Below are 18,002 nucleotides of genomic sequence, written 5' to 3'. Positions count from 1 at the left end.
GCATGTATTGTAAAAAATTGTTTTTCTCAATTGGAATATTTTCAACAGAGATTAAAGCTTCATTAAGGGCAGGAAATTTTTCTGATGCAATTTAACACAGATTAACAAGAATACATGTTATTCTCATTTAATAGCTTACATATACACATCGGGGTTATGACTTTTTGTTTTTTTTTTTTGTTTGTGCAGTTTAGGAACATGTCTAGGCTGAGGATATATCTCTGTCAGCAAAGCCGACTGATACTTTTTTACTTGTTGGGTTGTACTTTAACATAGTTTAGTCTAATATATCTAATATACTTGTATTTTGCCTTACTCCATTGCTTGCGTTTAATGAAACGATGCATACCTCCATCATGTTAGTCCTGCCTAAGTGTTAGTCCTGCTCTACGTTTGAGCAATAGAATGGCATGCTTTTAGTCTTTGTCTGACTCCCATAGAGAGACTACCAACCCAAAAAGGTTGTTGAAATTGGCGAATTCTTTTCAAAGTTTTAACATGGCGGTGTAGTGGAAGTTTTCCAGACTACGACACCGAGGATTCCCAGTTCGAATCCTGTCAATTTTTCTTTAATTGCGAAGAGAAGATAAGAGTTTTGTCGTTACTTACTTACTCTTATATGTATATACTAGCAAAATGCCCGCTACTTCGTATGCGGAAAAGAAATAATATTCAAATTAACATTTAATATGGTGAACACTGAACATATTTATGTACTTATAGCTATTTAAATTGATATTTAATTTCTTTCAAGTACTGTTTTGTTCGAATCTCAAAAAAAAAAGACCTCTACACTTCAACAGCGACCTACATTTTAAATTTCAGTCCGAATTTTAGAATTTGTGATATCAAAATGTAGAAAACCGTTCGATTCCCCGGTCAGGCAACATCAAATTTTCGACGGTTGCAAAATACCCCTCAGTAATGTTGGCGACATTTACTGAGTATTTCAGTCATGTAAAACTTCTCTACAAATGGTGTCGTAAGGCACGCCGCACAGTGTTGCCGCGTGGACAAAAATCAAAAAATGTGATGTTAACTTTTACATATGTTTATCTTTTTTTCTTACAGTAAACACATCCGATACAAGGTATCTGAAAGAATTTTGTCGATATGGGCATCCATAATGAAGTTATAACTCTTTAAATATGAAAAATATTATCGATTCACCCAATACCAGTGCTTCAATATTTAGTATTACTTAATACTCCTAGTACATTTATTGTACGACCACTTCTAAAAATGAACCTATCAAATAGATAATATACCTATTCCTTAGCCCAATACCAAATTGATTGTAATTTTGTACTTTTCACACACTAATTATATTATTCCAGCTTCATTGCTACACTAACGTCAAATTTAATACCATTGTGAATTTCTCTATAAGTCAGCCAGCCGTAAGCCTAATTTCAGAATTTGTATGCATTTTAAAAAAATTCATATCTATACACCAACACCATCCCTCAACAACAATTCGAAATACCACTTTATCCCTTCAACGCCAAACTGGTACCAAATTCAGTACCTATAATATGTATAAGTTAAAAAACTACTGCCTTTTATCCAAAACATAATCCCAACCGCAATTTAGTATTTTTGTATACATAAGTACGTACACATAATATCGAATTTCACAATTTCAACTCTACTAATTTACACAATAACAGTTTGAACCAAATTCTGTGCCATTTTGTAATTTTGTAAGTATATCCACAACCACATCCATATCTCAACCCTACACATCAAGAGGGTCTATAATACCAAATTTCCGAATTCCATCTCTATTCATAATACCATGAATACTTTTCGTATGAAAGTACGAATTTCAATAACTATCTCCAACAGTAATTCCAAATTTCAGGATACTACCGTCCACCCAAAACTAAATTGTACGAAATCAAGTACCATTTAGTACTTTTCGTAACCATAAGTACGAACTTCCAAAACTATCTCAGTCCTACACTCCAACAGTAATCTAAAATTCAGGATTCCAGCTCTCTCTACATTCACCCAAATTGTCCCAAATTTAGTACTTTTCGTACACATAAGTACGAATTTCCAAAAATAACCCTCATATCTCAATCCTACTCTTCAATAGTAGTCTTAATTTTAAAATTCAAGTTTCCAGCTTTATCCGTTCACTCAAATCCAAATTGAACTAAATTTTGTTCACTTTAGTACTTTTCGTACACATTAGAACGAATTTCCTTTCATAAACACCACCTCCCATCCTTTATTTCCATACCAAATTTCAAGATTCTAGCTATAGCCGTTCAGAATATACAACTGGTACTAAATTTTATAACTTTTAGTACTTTTCGTACACTTCTAGGTCGAAATTCCAAAAACCCTTTGGTACATCTTTCTAACTCTTCACAAGTGACCCTCATCCCAAATTTCAGAATTCTAGCTTTTCCCGTTTGCCTAATATAAAGGGTACCATATTTAGTACCATTTAGTACTTTTCGTACCCTTCCAGTTCGAATTTCCAAAAACCGAGCCTTATCTCACGCCTACATACCAACACCAACCTACACTCAAAATTTCAAGCTTCATCCGTTTCGTCTGGGCATTGATTATAAGGCGGTCAGCCACACAAATGAGACAATTTTTAGTACATTTTAGTGCTTTTCGCATCCTTCTAGGACGAATTTCCAAAAACCCAGCCTTATCGAGCACCTTCGCCCCAAGTTTAACCCTCACACAAAATTTCAAGATTCTAGCTTCAGCCGTTTCGTCTGAGCGTTGATTATTAATCAGTCAGCCATACAAAAAGCACCATTGTTAGTACATTTTAGTACTTTTCGCACCCTTCTAGGACAAATTTCCAAAAACCCAGCCTTATCGGGCACCTTCGCCACAAGTCTAACCCTCACCCAAATTTTCAAGATTCTAGTTTCAGCCGTTTCGTCTGAGCGTTGATTACACTGGTCAACACGACTTTTGTTTCAACCGAAGTTGTTGTTGTTTCTAAATGAAATCGGGAGCTATTTTCAAATCTGGTAACGGTTTTTCTCCATCAGCTCTTGTTCTTGAGATATAGTTCAAAATCGGTTTTTACTAGTTTTACCCAGAATTTCGTTATTTTCGGATACAAACAAATATTTTTTGCGGGTTTTTCGACACTAATATATTAAGAAGATGTTATACGCTCGATACAAAACTTTTTTTGAAATAATTATGGCGAATATATATCAAAAAATATAGAAAACATACGATGAATTTTGTAAATATTGCATATTTTGAGTATTTTTAGCTGTAATTACGTCATCGGGGGAAGTCATAGGAACTTCATATGGCATTCCGGATATGCTCAGGGTGTCTACTATATAGTCCTGTATTCAAATATATAATATAAAGTTCATAGCGCCCACGATTCGCCCATAACCTAAAAATCGTCATAAAGACTGCTAAAGGGAAATCATTTACCTGTGATATCATGACCACATAAGCCATTTACATTTCAGTGGCAGTCTTCATGACGATTTTTAGGTTATGGGCGAATCGTGGGCGCTATGAACTTTATATTATATATTTGAATACAGGACTATATAGTAGACACCCTGAGCATATCCGGAATGCCATATGAAGTTCCTATGACTTCCCCCGATGACGTAATTACAGCTTACCAACACCATCCCTCAACAACAATTCGAAATACCACTTTATCCCTTCAACGCCAAACTGGTACCAAATTCAGTACCTATAATATGTATAAGTTAAAAAACTACTGCCTTTTATCCAAAACATAATCCCAACCGCAATTTAGTATTTTTGTATACATAAGTACGTACACATAATATCGAATTTCACAATTTCAACTCTACTAATTTACACAATAACAGTTTGAACCAAATTCTGTGCCATTTTGTAATTTTGTAAGTATATCCACAACCACATCCATATCTCAACCCTACACATCAAGAGGGTCTATAATACCAAATTTCCGAATTCCATCTCTATTCATAATACCATGAATACTTTTCGTATGAAAGTACGAATTTCAATAACTATCTCCAACAGTAATTCCAAATTTCAGGATACTACCGTCCACCCAAAACTAAATTGTACGAAATCAAGTACCATTTAGTACTTTTCGTAACCATAAGTACGAACTTCCAAAACTATCTCAGTCCTACACTCCAACAGTAATCTAAAATTCAGGATTCCAGCTCTCTCTACATTCACCCAAATTGTCCCAAATTTAGTACTTTTCGTACACATAAGTACGAATTTCCAAAAATAACCCTCATATCTCAATCCTACTCTTCAATAGTAGTCTTAATTTTAAAATTCAAGTTTCCAGCTTTATCCGTTCACTCAAATCCAAATTGAACTAAATTTTGTTCACTTTAGTACTTTTCGTACACATTAGAACGAATTTCCTTTCATAAACACCACCTCCCATCCTTTATTTCCATACCAAATTTCAAGATTCTAGCTATAGCCGTTCAGAATATACAACTGGTACTAAATTTTATAACTTTTAGTACTTTTCGTACACTTCTAGGTCGAAATTCCAAAAACCCTTTGGTACATCTTTCTAACTCTTCACAAGTGACCCTCATCCCAAATTTCAGAATTCTAGCTTTTCCCGTTTGCCTAATATAAAGGGTACCATATTTAGTACCATTTAGTACTTTTCGTACCCTTCCAGTTCGAATTTCCAAAAACCGAGCCTTATCTCACGCCTACATACCAACACCAACCTACACTCAAAATTTCAAGCTTCATCCGTTTCGTCTGGGCATTGATTATAAGGCGGTCAGCCACACAAATGAGACAATTTTTAGTACATTTTAGTGCTTTTCGCATCCTTCTAGGACGAATTTCCAAAAACCCAGCCTTATCGAGCACCTTCGCCCCAAGTTTAACCCTCACACAAAATTTCAAGATTCTAGCTTCAGCCGTTTCGTCTGAGCGTTGATTATTAATCAGTCAGCCATACAAAAAGCACCATTGTTAGTACATTTTAGTACTTTTCGCACCCTTCTAGGACAAATTTCCAAAAACCCAGCCTTATCGGGCACCTTCGCCACAAGTCTAACCCTCACCCAAATTTTCAAGATTCTAGTTTCAGCCGTTTCGTCTGAGCGTTGATTACACTGGTCAACACGACTTTTGTTTCAACCGAAGTTGTTGTTGTTTCTAAATGAAATCGGGAGCTATTTTCAAATCTGGTAACGGTTTTTCTCCATCAGCTCTTGTTCTTGAGATATAGTTCAAAATCGGTTTTTACTAGTTTTACCCAGAATTTCGTTATTTTCGGATACAAACAAATATTTTTTGCGGGTTTTTCGACACTAATATATTAAGAAGATGTTATACGCTCGATACAAAACTTTTTTTGAAATAATTATGGCGAATATATATCAAAAAATATAGAAAACATACGATGAATTTTGTAAATATTGCATATTTTGAGTATTTTTAGCTGTAATTACGTCATCGGGGGAAGTCATAGGAACTTCATATGGCATTCCGGATATGCTCAGGGTGTCTACTATATAGTCCTGTATTCAAATATATAATATAAAGTTCATAGCGCCCACGATTCGCCCATAACCTAAAAATCGTCATAAAGACTGCTAAAGGGAAATCATTTACCTGTGATATCATGACCACATAAGCCATTTACATTTCAGTGGCAGTCTTCATGACGATTTTTAGGTTATGGGCGAATCGTGGGCGCTATGAACTTTATATTATATATTTGAATACAGGACTATATAGTAGACACCCTGAGCATATCCGGAATGCCATATGAAGTTCCTATGACTTCCCCCGATGACGTAATTACAGCTTACCAACACCATCCCTCAACAACAATTCGAAATACCACTTTATCCCTTCAACGCCAAACTGGTACCAAATTCAGTACCTATAATATGTATAAGTTAAAAAACTACTGCCTTTTATCCAAAACATAATCCCAACCGCAATTTAGTATTTTTGTATACATAAGTACGTACACATAATATCGAATTTCACAATTTCAACTCTACTAATTTACACAATAACAGTTTGAACCAAATTCTGTGCCATTTTGTAATTTTGTAAGTATATCCACAACCACATCCATATCTCAACCCTACACATCAAGAGGGTCTATAATACCAAATTTCCGAATTCCATCTCTATTCATAATACCATGAATACTTTTCGTATGAAAGTACGAATTTCAATAACTATCTCCAACAGTAATTCCAAATTTCAGGATACTACCGTCCACCCAAAACTAAATTGTACGAAATCAAGTACCATTTAGTACTTTTCGTAACCATAAGTACGAACTTCCAAAACTATCTCAGTCCTACACTCCAACAGTAATCTAAAATTCAGGATTCCAGCTCTCTCTACATTCACCCAAATTGTCCCAAATTTAGTACTTTTCGTACACATAAGTACGAATTTCCAAAAATAACCCTCATATCTCAATCCTACTCTTCAATAGTAGTCTTAATTTTAAAATTCAAGTTTCCAGCTTTATCCGTTCACTCAAATCCAAATTGAACTAAATTTTGTTCACTTTAGTACTTTTCGTACACATTAGAACGAATTTCCTTTCATAAACACCACCTCCCATCCTTTATTTCCATACCAAATTTCAAGATTCTAGCTATAGCCGTTCAGAATATACAACTGGTACTAAATTTTATAACTTTTAGTACTTTTCGTACACTTCTAGGTCGAAATTCCAAAAACCCTTTGGTACATCTTTCTAACTCTTCACAAGTGACCCTCATCCCAAATTTCAGAATTCTAGCTTTTCCCGTTTGCCTAATATAAAGGGTACCATATTTAGTACCATTTAGTACTTTTCGTACCCTTCCAGTTCGAATTTCCAAAAACCGAGCCTTATCTCACGCCTACATACCAACACCAACCTACACTCAAAATTTCAAGCTTCATCCGTTTCGTCTGGGCATTGATTATAAGGCGGTCAGCCACACAAATGAGACAATTTTTAGTACATTTTAGTGCTTTTCGCATCCTTCTAGGACGAATTTCCAAAAACCCAGCCTTATCGAGCACCTTCGCCCCAAGTTTAACCCTCACACAAAATTTCAAGATTCTAGCTTCAGCCGTTTCGTCTGAGCGTTGATTATTAATCAGTCAGCCATACAAAAAGCACCATTGTTAGTACATTTTAGTACTTTTCGCACCCTTCTAGGACAAATTTCCAAAAACCCAGCCTTATCGGGCACCTTCGCCACAAGTCTAACCCTCACCCAAATTTTCAAGATTCTAGTTTCAGCCGTTTCGTCTGAGCGTTGATTACACTGGTCAACACGACTTTTGTTTCAACCGAAGTTGTTGTTGTTTCTAAATGAAATCGGGAGCTATTTTCAAATCTGGTAACGGTTTTTCTCCATCAGCTCTTGTTCTTGAGATATAGTTCAAAATCGGTTTTTACTAGTTTTACCCAGAATTTCGTTATTTTCGGATACAAACAAATATTTTTTGCGGGTTTTTCGACACTAATATATTAAGAAGATGTTATACGCTCGATACAAAACTTTTTTTGAAATAATTATGGCGAATATATATCAAAAAATATAGAAAACATACGATGAATTTTGTAAATATTGCATATTTTGAGTATTTTTAGCTGTAATTACGTCATCGGGGGAAGTCATAGGAACTTCATATGGCATTCCGGATATGCTCAGGGTGTCTACTATATAGTCCTGTATTCAAATATATAATATAAAGTTCATAGCGCCCACGATTCGCCCATAACCTAAAAATCGTCATAAAGACTGCTAAAGGGAAATCATTTACCTGTGATATCATGACCACATAAGCCATTTACATTTCAGTGGCAGTCTTCATGACGATTTTTAGGTTATGGGCGAATCGTGGGCGCTATGAACTTTATATTATATATTTGAATACAGGACTATATAGTAGACACCCTGAGCATATCCGGAATGCCATATGAAGTTCCTATGACTTCCCCCGATGACGTAATTACAGCTTACCAACACCATCCCTCAACAACAATTCGAAATACCACTTTATCCCTTCAACGCCAAACTGGTACCAAATTCAGTACCTATAATATGTATAAGTTAAAAAACTACTGCCTTTTATCCAAAACATAATCCCAACCGCAATTTAGTATTTTTGTATACATAAGTACGTACACATAATATCGAATTTCACAATTTCAACTCTACTAATTTACACAATAACAGTTTGAACCAAATTCTGTGCCATTTTGTAATTTTGTAAGTATATCCACAACCACATCCATATCTCAACCCTACACATCAAGAGGGTCTATAATACCAAATTTCCGAATTCCATCTCTATTCATAATACCATGAATACTTTTCGTATGAAAGTACGAATTTCAATAACTATCTCCAACAGTAATTCCAAATTTCAGGATACTACCGTCCACCCAAAACTAAATTGTACGAAATCAAGTACCATTTAGTACTTTTCGTAACCATAAGTACGAACTTCCAAAACTATCTCAGTCCTACACTCCAACAGTAATCTAAAATTCAGGATTCCAGCTCTCTCTACATTCACCCAAATTGTCCCAAATTTAGTACTTTTCGTACACATAAGTACGAATTTCCAAAAATAACCCTCATATCTCAATCCTACTCTTCAATAGTAGTCTTAATTTTAAAATTCAAGTTTCCAGCTTTATCCGTTCACTCAAATCCAAATTGAACTAAATTTTGTTCACTTTAGTACTTTTCGTACACATTAGAACGAATTTCCTTTCATAAACACCACCTCCCATCCTTTATTTCCATACCAAATTTCAAGATTCTAGCTATAGCCGTTCAGAATATACAACTGGTACTAAATTTTATAACTTTTAGTACTTTTCGTACACTTCTAGGTCGAAATTCCAAAAACCCTTTGGTACATCTTTCTAACTCTTCACAAGTGACCCTCATCCCAAATTTCAGAATTCTAGCTTTTCCCGTTTGCCTAATATAAAGGGTACCATATTTAGTACCATTTAGTACTTTTCGTACCCTTCCAGTTCGAATTTCCAAAAACCGAGCCTTATCTCACGCCTACATACCAACACCAACCTACACTCAAAATTTCAAGCTTCATCCGTTTCGTCTGGGCATTGATTATAAGGCGGTCAGCCACACAAATGAGACAATTTTTAGTACATTTTAGTGCTTTTCGCATCCTTCTAGGACGAATTTCCAAAAACCCAGCCTTATCGAGCACCTTCGCCCCAAGTTTAACCCTCACACAAAATTTCAAGATTCTAGCTTCAGCCGTTTCGTCTGAGCGTTGATTATTAATCAGTCAGCCATACAAAAAGCACCATTGTTAGTACATTTTAGTACTTTTCGCACCCTTCTAGGACAAATTTCCAAAAACCCAGTCTTATCGGGCACCTTCGCCCGATAAATGATTTCCCTTTAGCAGTCTTTATGACGATTTTTAGGTTATGGGCGAATCGTGGGCGCTATGAACTTTATATTATATATTTGAATACAGGACTATATAGTAGACACCCTGAGCATATCCGGAATGCCATATGAAGTTCCTATGACTTCCCCCGATGACGTAATTACAGCTTAAAGTACTCAAAATATGCAATTTTTACGAAATTCTTCGTATGTTTTCTATATTTTTTGATATATATTCGCCATAATTATTTCAAAAAACCTTTTGTATCGAGCGTATAACATCTTCTTAATATATTAGTGTCGAAAACCCCGCAAAAAATATTTGTTTGTATCCGAAAATAAGGAAATTCTGGGTAAAACTAGTAAAAACCGATTTTGAACTATATCTCAAGAACAAGAGCTGATGGAGAAAAACCGTTACCAGATTTGAAAATAGCTCGCCGATTTCATTTAGAAACAACAACAACTTCGGTTGAAACATTCAACTTTTTCAATTTTGTTGAGCAGTGTTATTAATCGGTCAGCCACACAAATGTTACCATTTTTAGTACATTTTAGTGCTTTTCGCACCCTTGTAGGACAAATTTCCAAAAACCCAGCCTTGTCGAGCACCTTCGCCCCAAGACTAACACTCACACAAAATTTCAGGTTTCTAGCTTCAGCCGTTTCGTCTGGGCGTTGATTATTAGGCGGTCAGCCACACAAATTTGACAATTTTTAGTACATTTTAGTGCTTTTCGCACCCTTGCACTAATCCTCACACAAAATTTGGGGATTCTAGCTTCAGCCGTTTCGTCTGGGCGTTGTAGATCTGTCAGTCATCACTTTACTCTTTTATATAGAAGATATATATATATATATATATATATATATATTGCCAACTCTGCATATTAAGTTAGTATGCCGCAGATAATAAATGGCTCGATTGAAGATAACGACAATAGCCATTAATTTAATTTAGGGTAGAAATATCGAGCACTTAAACATGTAATAAAGTAGTTCATGAATTATCGATTGACGATTTGACTGCAAACCACTTAAAATACTTTACCCGTACTTTCCCCATGAGTTGAAAATATTATTTTCAAGAATGGCCAATAAATCATACCGTATATTAATTAATGAATATAGTACACATATGAGAATTTTTTTGCTTTGAGGATTTAGACACGAAAACAAAAACTGTTTTGGAAATTTGTTGACAATATGAAAAAAACCTTATGGTTGTTTTGTAGTTTGAATTGTAAAAATGTAGTGATAAAATTGCGAAGCTTATACTTTGGAACACACCGATGTTTTTAAATACTTTTACTACGACATCTTTCATACTAGGAGAAAAATGAAACCATTTGCATTAAAAACTCTGAATATCTCAAATAACGTAAAGTACTCTCATAAACAAAACACTCCGGAACTTTTTAAAATAATTCAAACAAGGGCCTTCAAAAGTTGGTTAGAGCTTTTATTGTAGATGCAAATTGCTTTTGTTGTAGATGCAGCATAATGCTCAAAGAGTGCCAACGAAAACGATTTCAAAAATTACTGACCGATTGCTCTTTAACAGAGTACTAATGGCTCCTGAGGTTTTCCAGCAGAAAAAGGGTTGTCCTCTTTTTATTATTTGAGATGTTCAGAGTTTTTATTATTGTTATGCATAATGTCGAAGAACAAATATTTAACTATTTTTCGAACAAATATTTGATGACTTCTACTTTTATATTTAGAAAAAAGTTGCAATTTTGAAGACATGACCCTGTTTTTCCCGAACCATGTTAAAATTAATAAATTATGGCATCCCTTTTGTTCAAATTAATGCAAGTGTTTTTATTTTGCTCTGAGTACACAATTTATTCATAAAGTACTTATAATTTTTACTTAATAAAACAACATTTCTAAAAAAAATTTGCACGCGTTGCCGATGTTGATATCTGTCCAAGGGTTGACGTCTCAAATCCCGGCCAAAGTCCGTTCGTCTTCTTCATTTTATAATATTGAAATAGTTTATAAGGCAAAAAAGATTTTGTATGCTTAGCCGACTTTTGTATATGTCCACGGGGTTGAAGTCTTAAATCCCGACCAAAGGCCGGCTGTTTTCATCAACTTTTAATTTGAAAACAAAATTGAATATTTGACCCGAAAACATATACAAAGAACCGTGGCTTAAACGGAAGGCCTTCGTGTAGAGTTTACAACTTTCAGAAAGAAGCTACGAGATCCAATATTTCTATAAACTCAAGTTTTTCCTACAATTAACAGTTAAGCAAGACGGCCGGTCTTCGGCCGAGACTTAAGATTTCCGCCTTTTGGTATGTCCAGAAGTTTTTCTCAATTCAAGTTTTTCCTACACAGTAACATATTCCGCTTTTATTAAAAAATGTGCTAATTGCAACCCAAATTTTAGTTTGTACATTAAGAATAACTTTCGAAAAAAAAAAAAACAATTTGTCGTTTTTGTTAAACAATGTGCCCCAAACATTTGCAAAAAGGCCCCAATAGAAAATCTAATTACACCCATTACACTTCTCTGCAAGTGGTGTCTTAGGTCACGCCTTTCGGACTAGGCGATAAACAGTATGTCCCATGTCATTGAGGTAATATGAATCGGGGTGCACTCATTGATTGAGAGAAGTCTCCCTTGTCCCTTCAGGGATGCTTGTGGAACAATTATTATTATTACACCCCAATACTATTTACACCCCAAATTGTTTTTCAAATTTTCGATTTACTTCTTGTGAAGACAAATAAGCCCCAACCGCTGAATGAAAAAAGTCCAAAAAGATAAAAATAGGCCCCAAAAGTTTTGTTGTTGTTTTCCATATACCTGTTTGGGGCATATTTTCATTATTTCATAGGGCCGTATTTCTGTACACCAACTAATCCTGTTAATACTATGTGTGTCTGGTTACTTACAAGTTTTCAGTGAAGAACTGTACACAAAGTGTGTGTTACATTTGTACAAATTGTTACAAACTTTTAAGATCTACTGTTAGTAGTTGATCCCCAAAAAACACATAAAATGTCATTATCAAATATTTTCCGAAAACATTTAATGCCTTCATTACATGTAATTTTTGGTTTTGGTTGTTATTGTTGAATTTTTTATTTACACTTGTCGAACACCGAATTTTTGCAAAAAAAAACCGACATTTTTATCACATCTATTTGTCATTTTCTCACAAATTAACACAAGAAAAGTGATCGTTTCTTAGTGTGAAAACAATTACTTGATAAACTGTATGTACCTACATACATAATCCTGCATACATACGACTCATAAAAATTGAAATCCTTATTTCGGTATGACCATATAAATTCACTTTTAAGACGTGCCTACATAAAGGTCAGTGGGACATTAATTTAGGTACACTCACAAACTCTCATGAATACACCGGTCCAAGAACTGGAAATAATCAGAAATCAAAACAATAACAATGAGCAAAAGTACAGCAGTCAAAACAAATATGTATGTGTGGATGTACAGATTGAACAAGTATCGGTTTGTGTGCCCATGTGTGATGTTCAGAGTTATTTTTGGTCGTCGTCGCCGTGGACTGTTGCTAAACACACATTTTTGTTTTATTTTAAAAATATTATCGGTGTCGGCGACAGAATCGTTTATGCCATAAAACCTAGCAATAAAACAAAGAGAGCTACTACACATGTCTAGAAACAAACACAACCTCATCTTTTCGTAACACAAACACACCCATAAACAAAAACTGTAGGATTCCGGTTCCAACAATAACAAATAGGCAAAACAAAACGACGAGCCCCCATAAAACAACCAATCAGAAAACGAAGTTTGACCCCCGTTCGATAGTCAAAACAAAAACATAAATGCGAAACAAAGGCAAGGCAATAAATGAAAATACATACAAACATATTGGTAAGGTCGTTCCCCGCAACCGCGAAAACCATCCGCCTGTACAACATAACGAATACACATGGATCTCGATGCCGACATCGACGATCGTCGATTTCGCTGCGATAACGCAACAATAACAAACCGATCCAAAAAGCGAAACGAGTTCTAGCTGCCTCTAGAGGACCAACATCAATGGTTGGTATAAAAACGTTCGCAAAGCAGCGTCGTTTCATCAGTTGCTCGAGTTCTGAGTAAATGGAAAGATCAAGTGAACATTTCAGTGGTCTAAAAACAAAATTACCTTTTGACAAAAAACTCTGGAAGAACATATGAAAAACAAGAAAATAAGTTTGTAATCCAAAAACACAAAAACAAAAAAAGAAAATTAAAGCAAAAATACCAAAAATTGTGATATTTAAAGTGTGATCTTTCGTAATTTGATTGTAACTAGTGTTTTCGTAACTAACAACACCACAAATCACAAATCTATACAAAATGCCTGAACTCATCGAACAAAACAAACCAATGTAAGTATCAAAGTCATTGATGCAAACGTTACAGACATCGCAAGCTTGCAACAATCTGCAGTTAACAATGGAACACGCCAACGTGTTGCAAGATTTCATCAGACAACATTTTAATGGAATGTTATTCGTTATTTTGTTTTTCTTTGCAGTTCCCATGGTGCTATGCCAATGCAGAACAAATCCAAAGAAGATAATTGCGGTTTATACAACCATATTCGCGGGATAAATGTTTCTTATGGCTCGGTCCAGAAACTTACTCCTGGAGTGCAAGCCTTCGTTGAAGAAGCCGTAGTTTTGTGCCAACCTGAGCAAATTCATATTTGCGATGGTTCCGACATGGAGAACAAAATGCTGTTGAAATTGATGTGTGAAGCCGGCACCATTGTCCCATTGCCCAAATATGAGAACTGTTGGTTGGCTCGTACAAATCCCTCTGACGTTGCCCGTGTCGAATCGAAAACTTTTATTTGCACTGAACGCAAAGAGGAGTCTATTCCCACCCCTCAAGAAGGTGTAAAAGGTACTTTGGGTAATTGGATTTCTCCAGCAGATATGGAAAAGGCCATTAAGGAACGTTTCCCTGGTTGCATGAAGGGCCGCACAATGTATGTTGTGCCTTTCAGTATGGGCCCAGTTGGTTCTCCTCTTTCGAAGATTGGCATTGAAATTACTGACTCTGCATATGTCGTGGCTTCGATGAGAATTATGACACGCATGGGTGCCAGCGTTTTGGAACAATTGCAAAAGAAGGAAGAATTTGTACGTGCCCTCCATTCCGTTGGTACTCCAGCCAATGGAGTCGTTGAACACAGCTCATGGCCCTGTGATCCCGAAAGAACCATTATTTTGCACAAACCAGCTGATAACTTGATTGTTTCCTACGGCTCAGGATATGGCGGCAACTCATTGCTCGGCAAAAAATGCTTTGCTCTCCGTATTGGCAGCACTATTGCTAAGAAGGAGGGCTGGTTGGCCGAACATATGTTGATTTTGGGAATAACTGACCCTAATGGCGTGAAAAAGTACATAACTGCTGCTTTCCCATCGGCATGTGGTAAAACCAATTTGGCCATGTTAAACCCAACCCTCCCCGGTTATAAAGTTGAATGTGTTGGTGATGATATCGCTTGGATGAAGTTCGACGAACAAGGAACCCTCCGTGCTATTAATCCGGAAAATGGTTTCTTTGGTGTAGCTCCAGGTACTTCGATGGAAACAAATCCAATTGCCATGAAAACTGTCTTCCGAAACACTATTTTCACCAATGTTGCATTGACTTCCGATGGCGGTGTTTACTGGGAAGGCATGGAAAGCAGTTTGGCAGAAGGTGTAACTATTACTGACTGGTTGGGTAATCCCTGGACCAAAGAATCTGGAAAGCCAGCAGCCCACCCCAACTCCCGCTTCTGCACCCCTGCCAGTCAATGTCCCATTATTGACGAAGCTTGGGAAGATCCTGCCGGAGTACCCATTAGTGGAGTACTCTTTGGTGGTCGTCGTCCAGCTGGTGTACCACTTATTTACGAAGCTCGCAATTGGACCCATGGTGTTTTCATGGGTGCTGCAATGCGCAGTGAAGCCACCGCTGCTGCTGAACACAAGGGAAAAGTTATTATGCACGATCCATTTGCCATGCGTCCATTCTTCGGATACAACTTTGGTCACTACGTTCAACATTGGTTGAGTATGGAATCACGCGGTAATGTACCTAAGATTTTCCACGTCAACTGGTTCCGCAAAGGTGCCGATGGCAAATTCATGTGGCCCGGATATGGTGACAACTCCCGTGTTCTCCAATGGGTCTTACGTCGTATCAATGGCGAAAATTGTGCTGCTGAATCTGCAATTGGTTATATTCCAGCAGAAAATCAGTTTAACTTAGAAGGTATGACTTGCAATGTCGATTTGAAAGAAATTTTCTCTCTACCCAAAGATTTCTGGACTCAAGAAGTTGAAGAAATTCGCAAATACTTTGAATCGCAAGTCGGCTCTGATCTTCCCGCCGAAATATACAATGAATTGGAGCAATTAAAACAACGCGTAGCTGCCTTGTAAATACACTTATTAGAACATATGTCCAAGACATTTTTACGCTACCTGTAGGACATGGGTAATTTTGTATCCGTGTTCAGTACTCCATACCATAAATTTGTACTTCATGTTTTTTGTTGAAAGACGTCCATATTTAATTTATATAAACCAACCGTAACGTTAAGATTTAGCCATTAAGAACAAATATATTGCCATATTTATATACAGCTGCATGTAATAAAAGTGCTGCAGATCCATGTATATTGTACATAGTTTGTATCTAAATTTTTATTTTTAAGAAAACTGACAAATTAAAAAAACTCACCAAATATACATAAATAATATAAAAATATTCAAACTTACATATCTAAATGGTGTATTCAATTTTATCTTAACGGTATCATCCCGGTATTAAATCGATAGTAAAGACTGTCGGTGTCGTTACATGCATAAAAAGGCATGGAAACCAAAAGGTCAAGTTTTTGAGTTAACAATAGCTTTATATTTCTGTTTGGCATACAAGTATGGCCCAAAACCCGAGAAAAATAAATATAAAATAAATTTGACCTTGGCGACTTTGACCTCTAAGATTAAGTTTGATGGACTTAATGTTTTCACATTATTTGTTCTACAAATTAACTTCTGAGAGTAAATCAAAATTCTTAGCGGTTTATAAGATATGAACCTAAAAAAGTGATCACTTTCACATTAAGGCATCAAAATTTGGGGGCTCATAACCGCGAAAGTGCGAGTGATAGGGAAACGCTCTGGGACACGTGTCATCTTATTTTTTGGGCTTATATCACCAAAGTATTACTATAGTCTCCAATAATGTGATTATGGCAGTGTTTTCCATTAATGCTCCATGCATGTGAGTTTTTGTATCCAAGACCACATTACTAAAAAACCCCAGAGATCACTTCAAACCATACACTAAAATTAACGCTTCATTAATTTTGATGAGTATATATTATATGCTTTGAATGGTCGTGGAGAAATTCTGATTAGACAGAAACTAGTTTTATCATAAAACAAGTAAGGGAGGGCTATATTCGGACGGGCCGACCATGTGATACCCTACACCACTAACCCTGGGTACTAGTTTTCGACATATCTCAGCCGTCCGACCATACATAAATAATTTGACACACATACATGATAACTAGGCTGGTTTTAACTCAAAGGGAAAAATCGATGTCGGATTTTTTAGGAGGCACCAATATAAAATTATTAGTTTTGTTGGATTTTAAGATTACCAAAGTTGATCATAATTGGAATATGTTAACACGTGCCACTGGTGCCTCGAAGTTTCAGTAGTAATTTGTATGCGGCCAACGGAGAATTGTCATGAAATTGCTTAAATTGCCGTCCAATCGATGAGAAGTAATCCAACCAACCGACCATATCATGGGGCCCAAATCACCTAAAATTGGTCAAATATACTATTGGAACAATATCAAAATCTTTGTAGGATTCGCTTTCTTGCCACAGCAATGAATTGGTAAACATTTCTGATCGATTGGACAATAAATGGGGCCTTTAGGGCAATTTCGTGTATTCACCTTTGGTCCCATACAAATTACTATGGACATTTTGAGACCCCAATGGCACTTGTTAACATCTTCCAAACGTTGGCAATCTGAAAATCCAACAAACCTAATCATTTTAGGGGTGTGCCGCCTAAAAAATTCAACATCAATTTTTTTAAAACCACCCTAATGATAACATACCAGAGAAATAGAAACGTTAGATGGTATTATCCTTATTTTATATTGGTTAGAAGAATTGCTTGTTAAAAAAATAAAATGTATCATATAATTTATTAAAAAAATACCTTTATAATAGTTTTCGGCGATTTTAACGGAACCGACACATACAAAAACGACCAATATTTCGTGCTATTATATTACTTTTGCCCAAAGAGGACACAAAAACTTTAAGACCCCATACATCATTGTAATTAACCTCAATTTAAAAACTGGGAATTTCTCTATCATGACCTAAAAATGGTCTATCATGATTGCGACATTTTGTAGCATGCAAGGAAAATTTTTTTCCTTATAAACAAGAAAAAACAATAAAAGAACACATATATCTTAGACAGTAGTTCAGTTATCTAACCGCTACATTGATGTAATTTGCATCAATGCAGAAGTCAAGGATTGGTTTTCAAGT

At 35.8% G+C, this 18,002-nt stretch overlaps 1 protein-coding gene across 1 annotated transcript; it reads left to right on the top strand.

Moving 5' to 3' along the window:
• The first annotated feature begins 11,434 nt into the window (after positions 1–11,434).
• LOC141386519 (phosphoenolpyruvate carboxykinase [GTP]-like) lies at positions 11,435–16,189 on the top strand. The gene is made up of 2 exons (XM_073955117.1): positions 11,435–13,796; positions 13,946–16,189. The coding sequence occupies exons 1-2, from the start codon at positions 13,765–13,767 to the stop codon at positions 15,849–15,851; spliced, it is 1,938 nt and encodes a 645-aa protein (XP_073811218.1). The 5' UTR covers positions 11,435–13,764; the 3' UTR covers positions 15,852–16,189.
• The last annotated feature ends 1,813 nt before the right edge of the window (positions 16,190–18,002 follow it).

Source organism: Musca autumnalis, unplaced genomic scaffold (assembly GCF_047663935.1).
Source record: "Musca autumnalis isolate F117 unplaced genomic scaffold, ASM4766393v1 scaffold_5, whole genome shotgun sequence".
Classification (NCBI taxonomy): Eukaryota; Metazoa; Arthropoda; class Insecta; order Diptera; family Muscidae; genus Musca; species Musca autumnalis.
The sequence above is the reverse complement of the archived record's forward strand: the minus strand, read 5'-3'. Positions and strand labels throughout refer to the sequence as shown.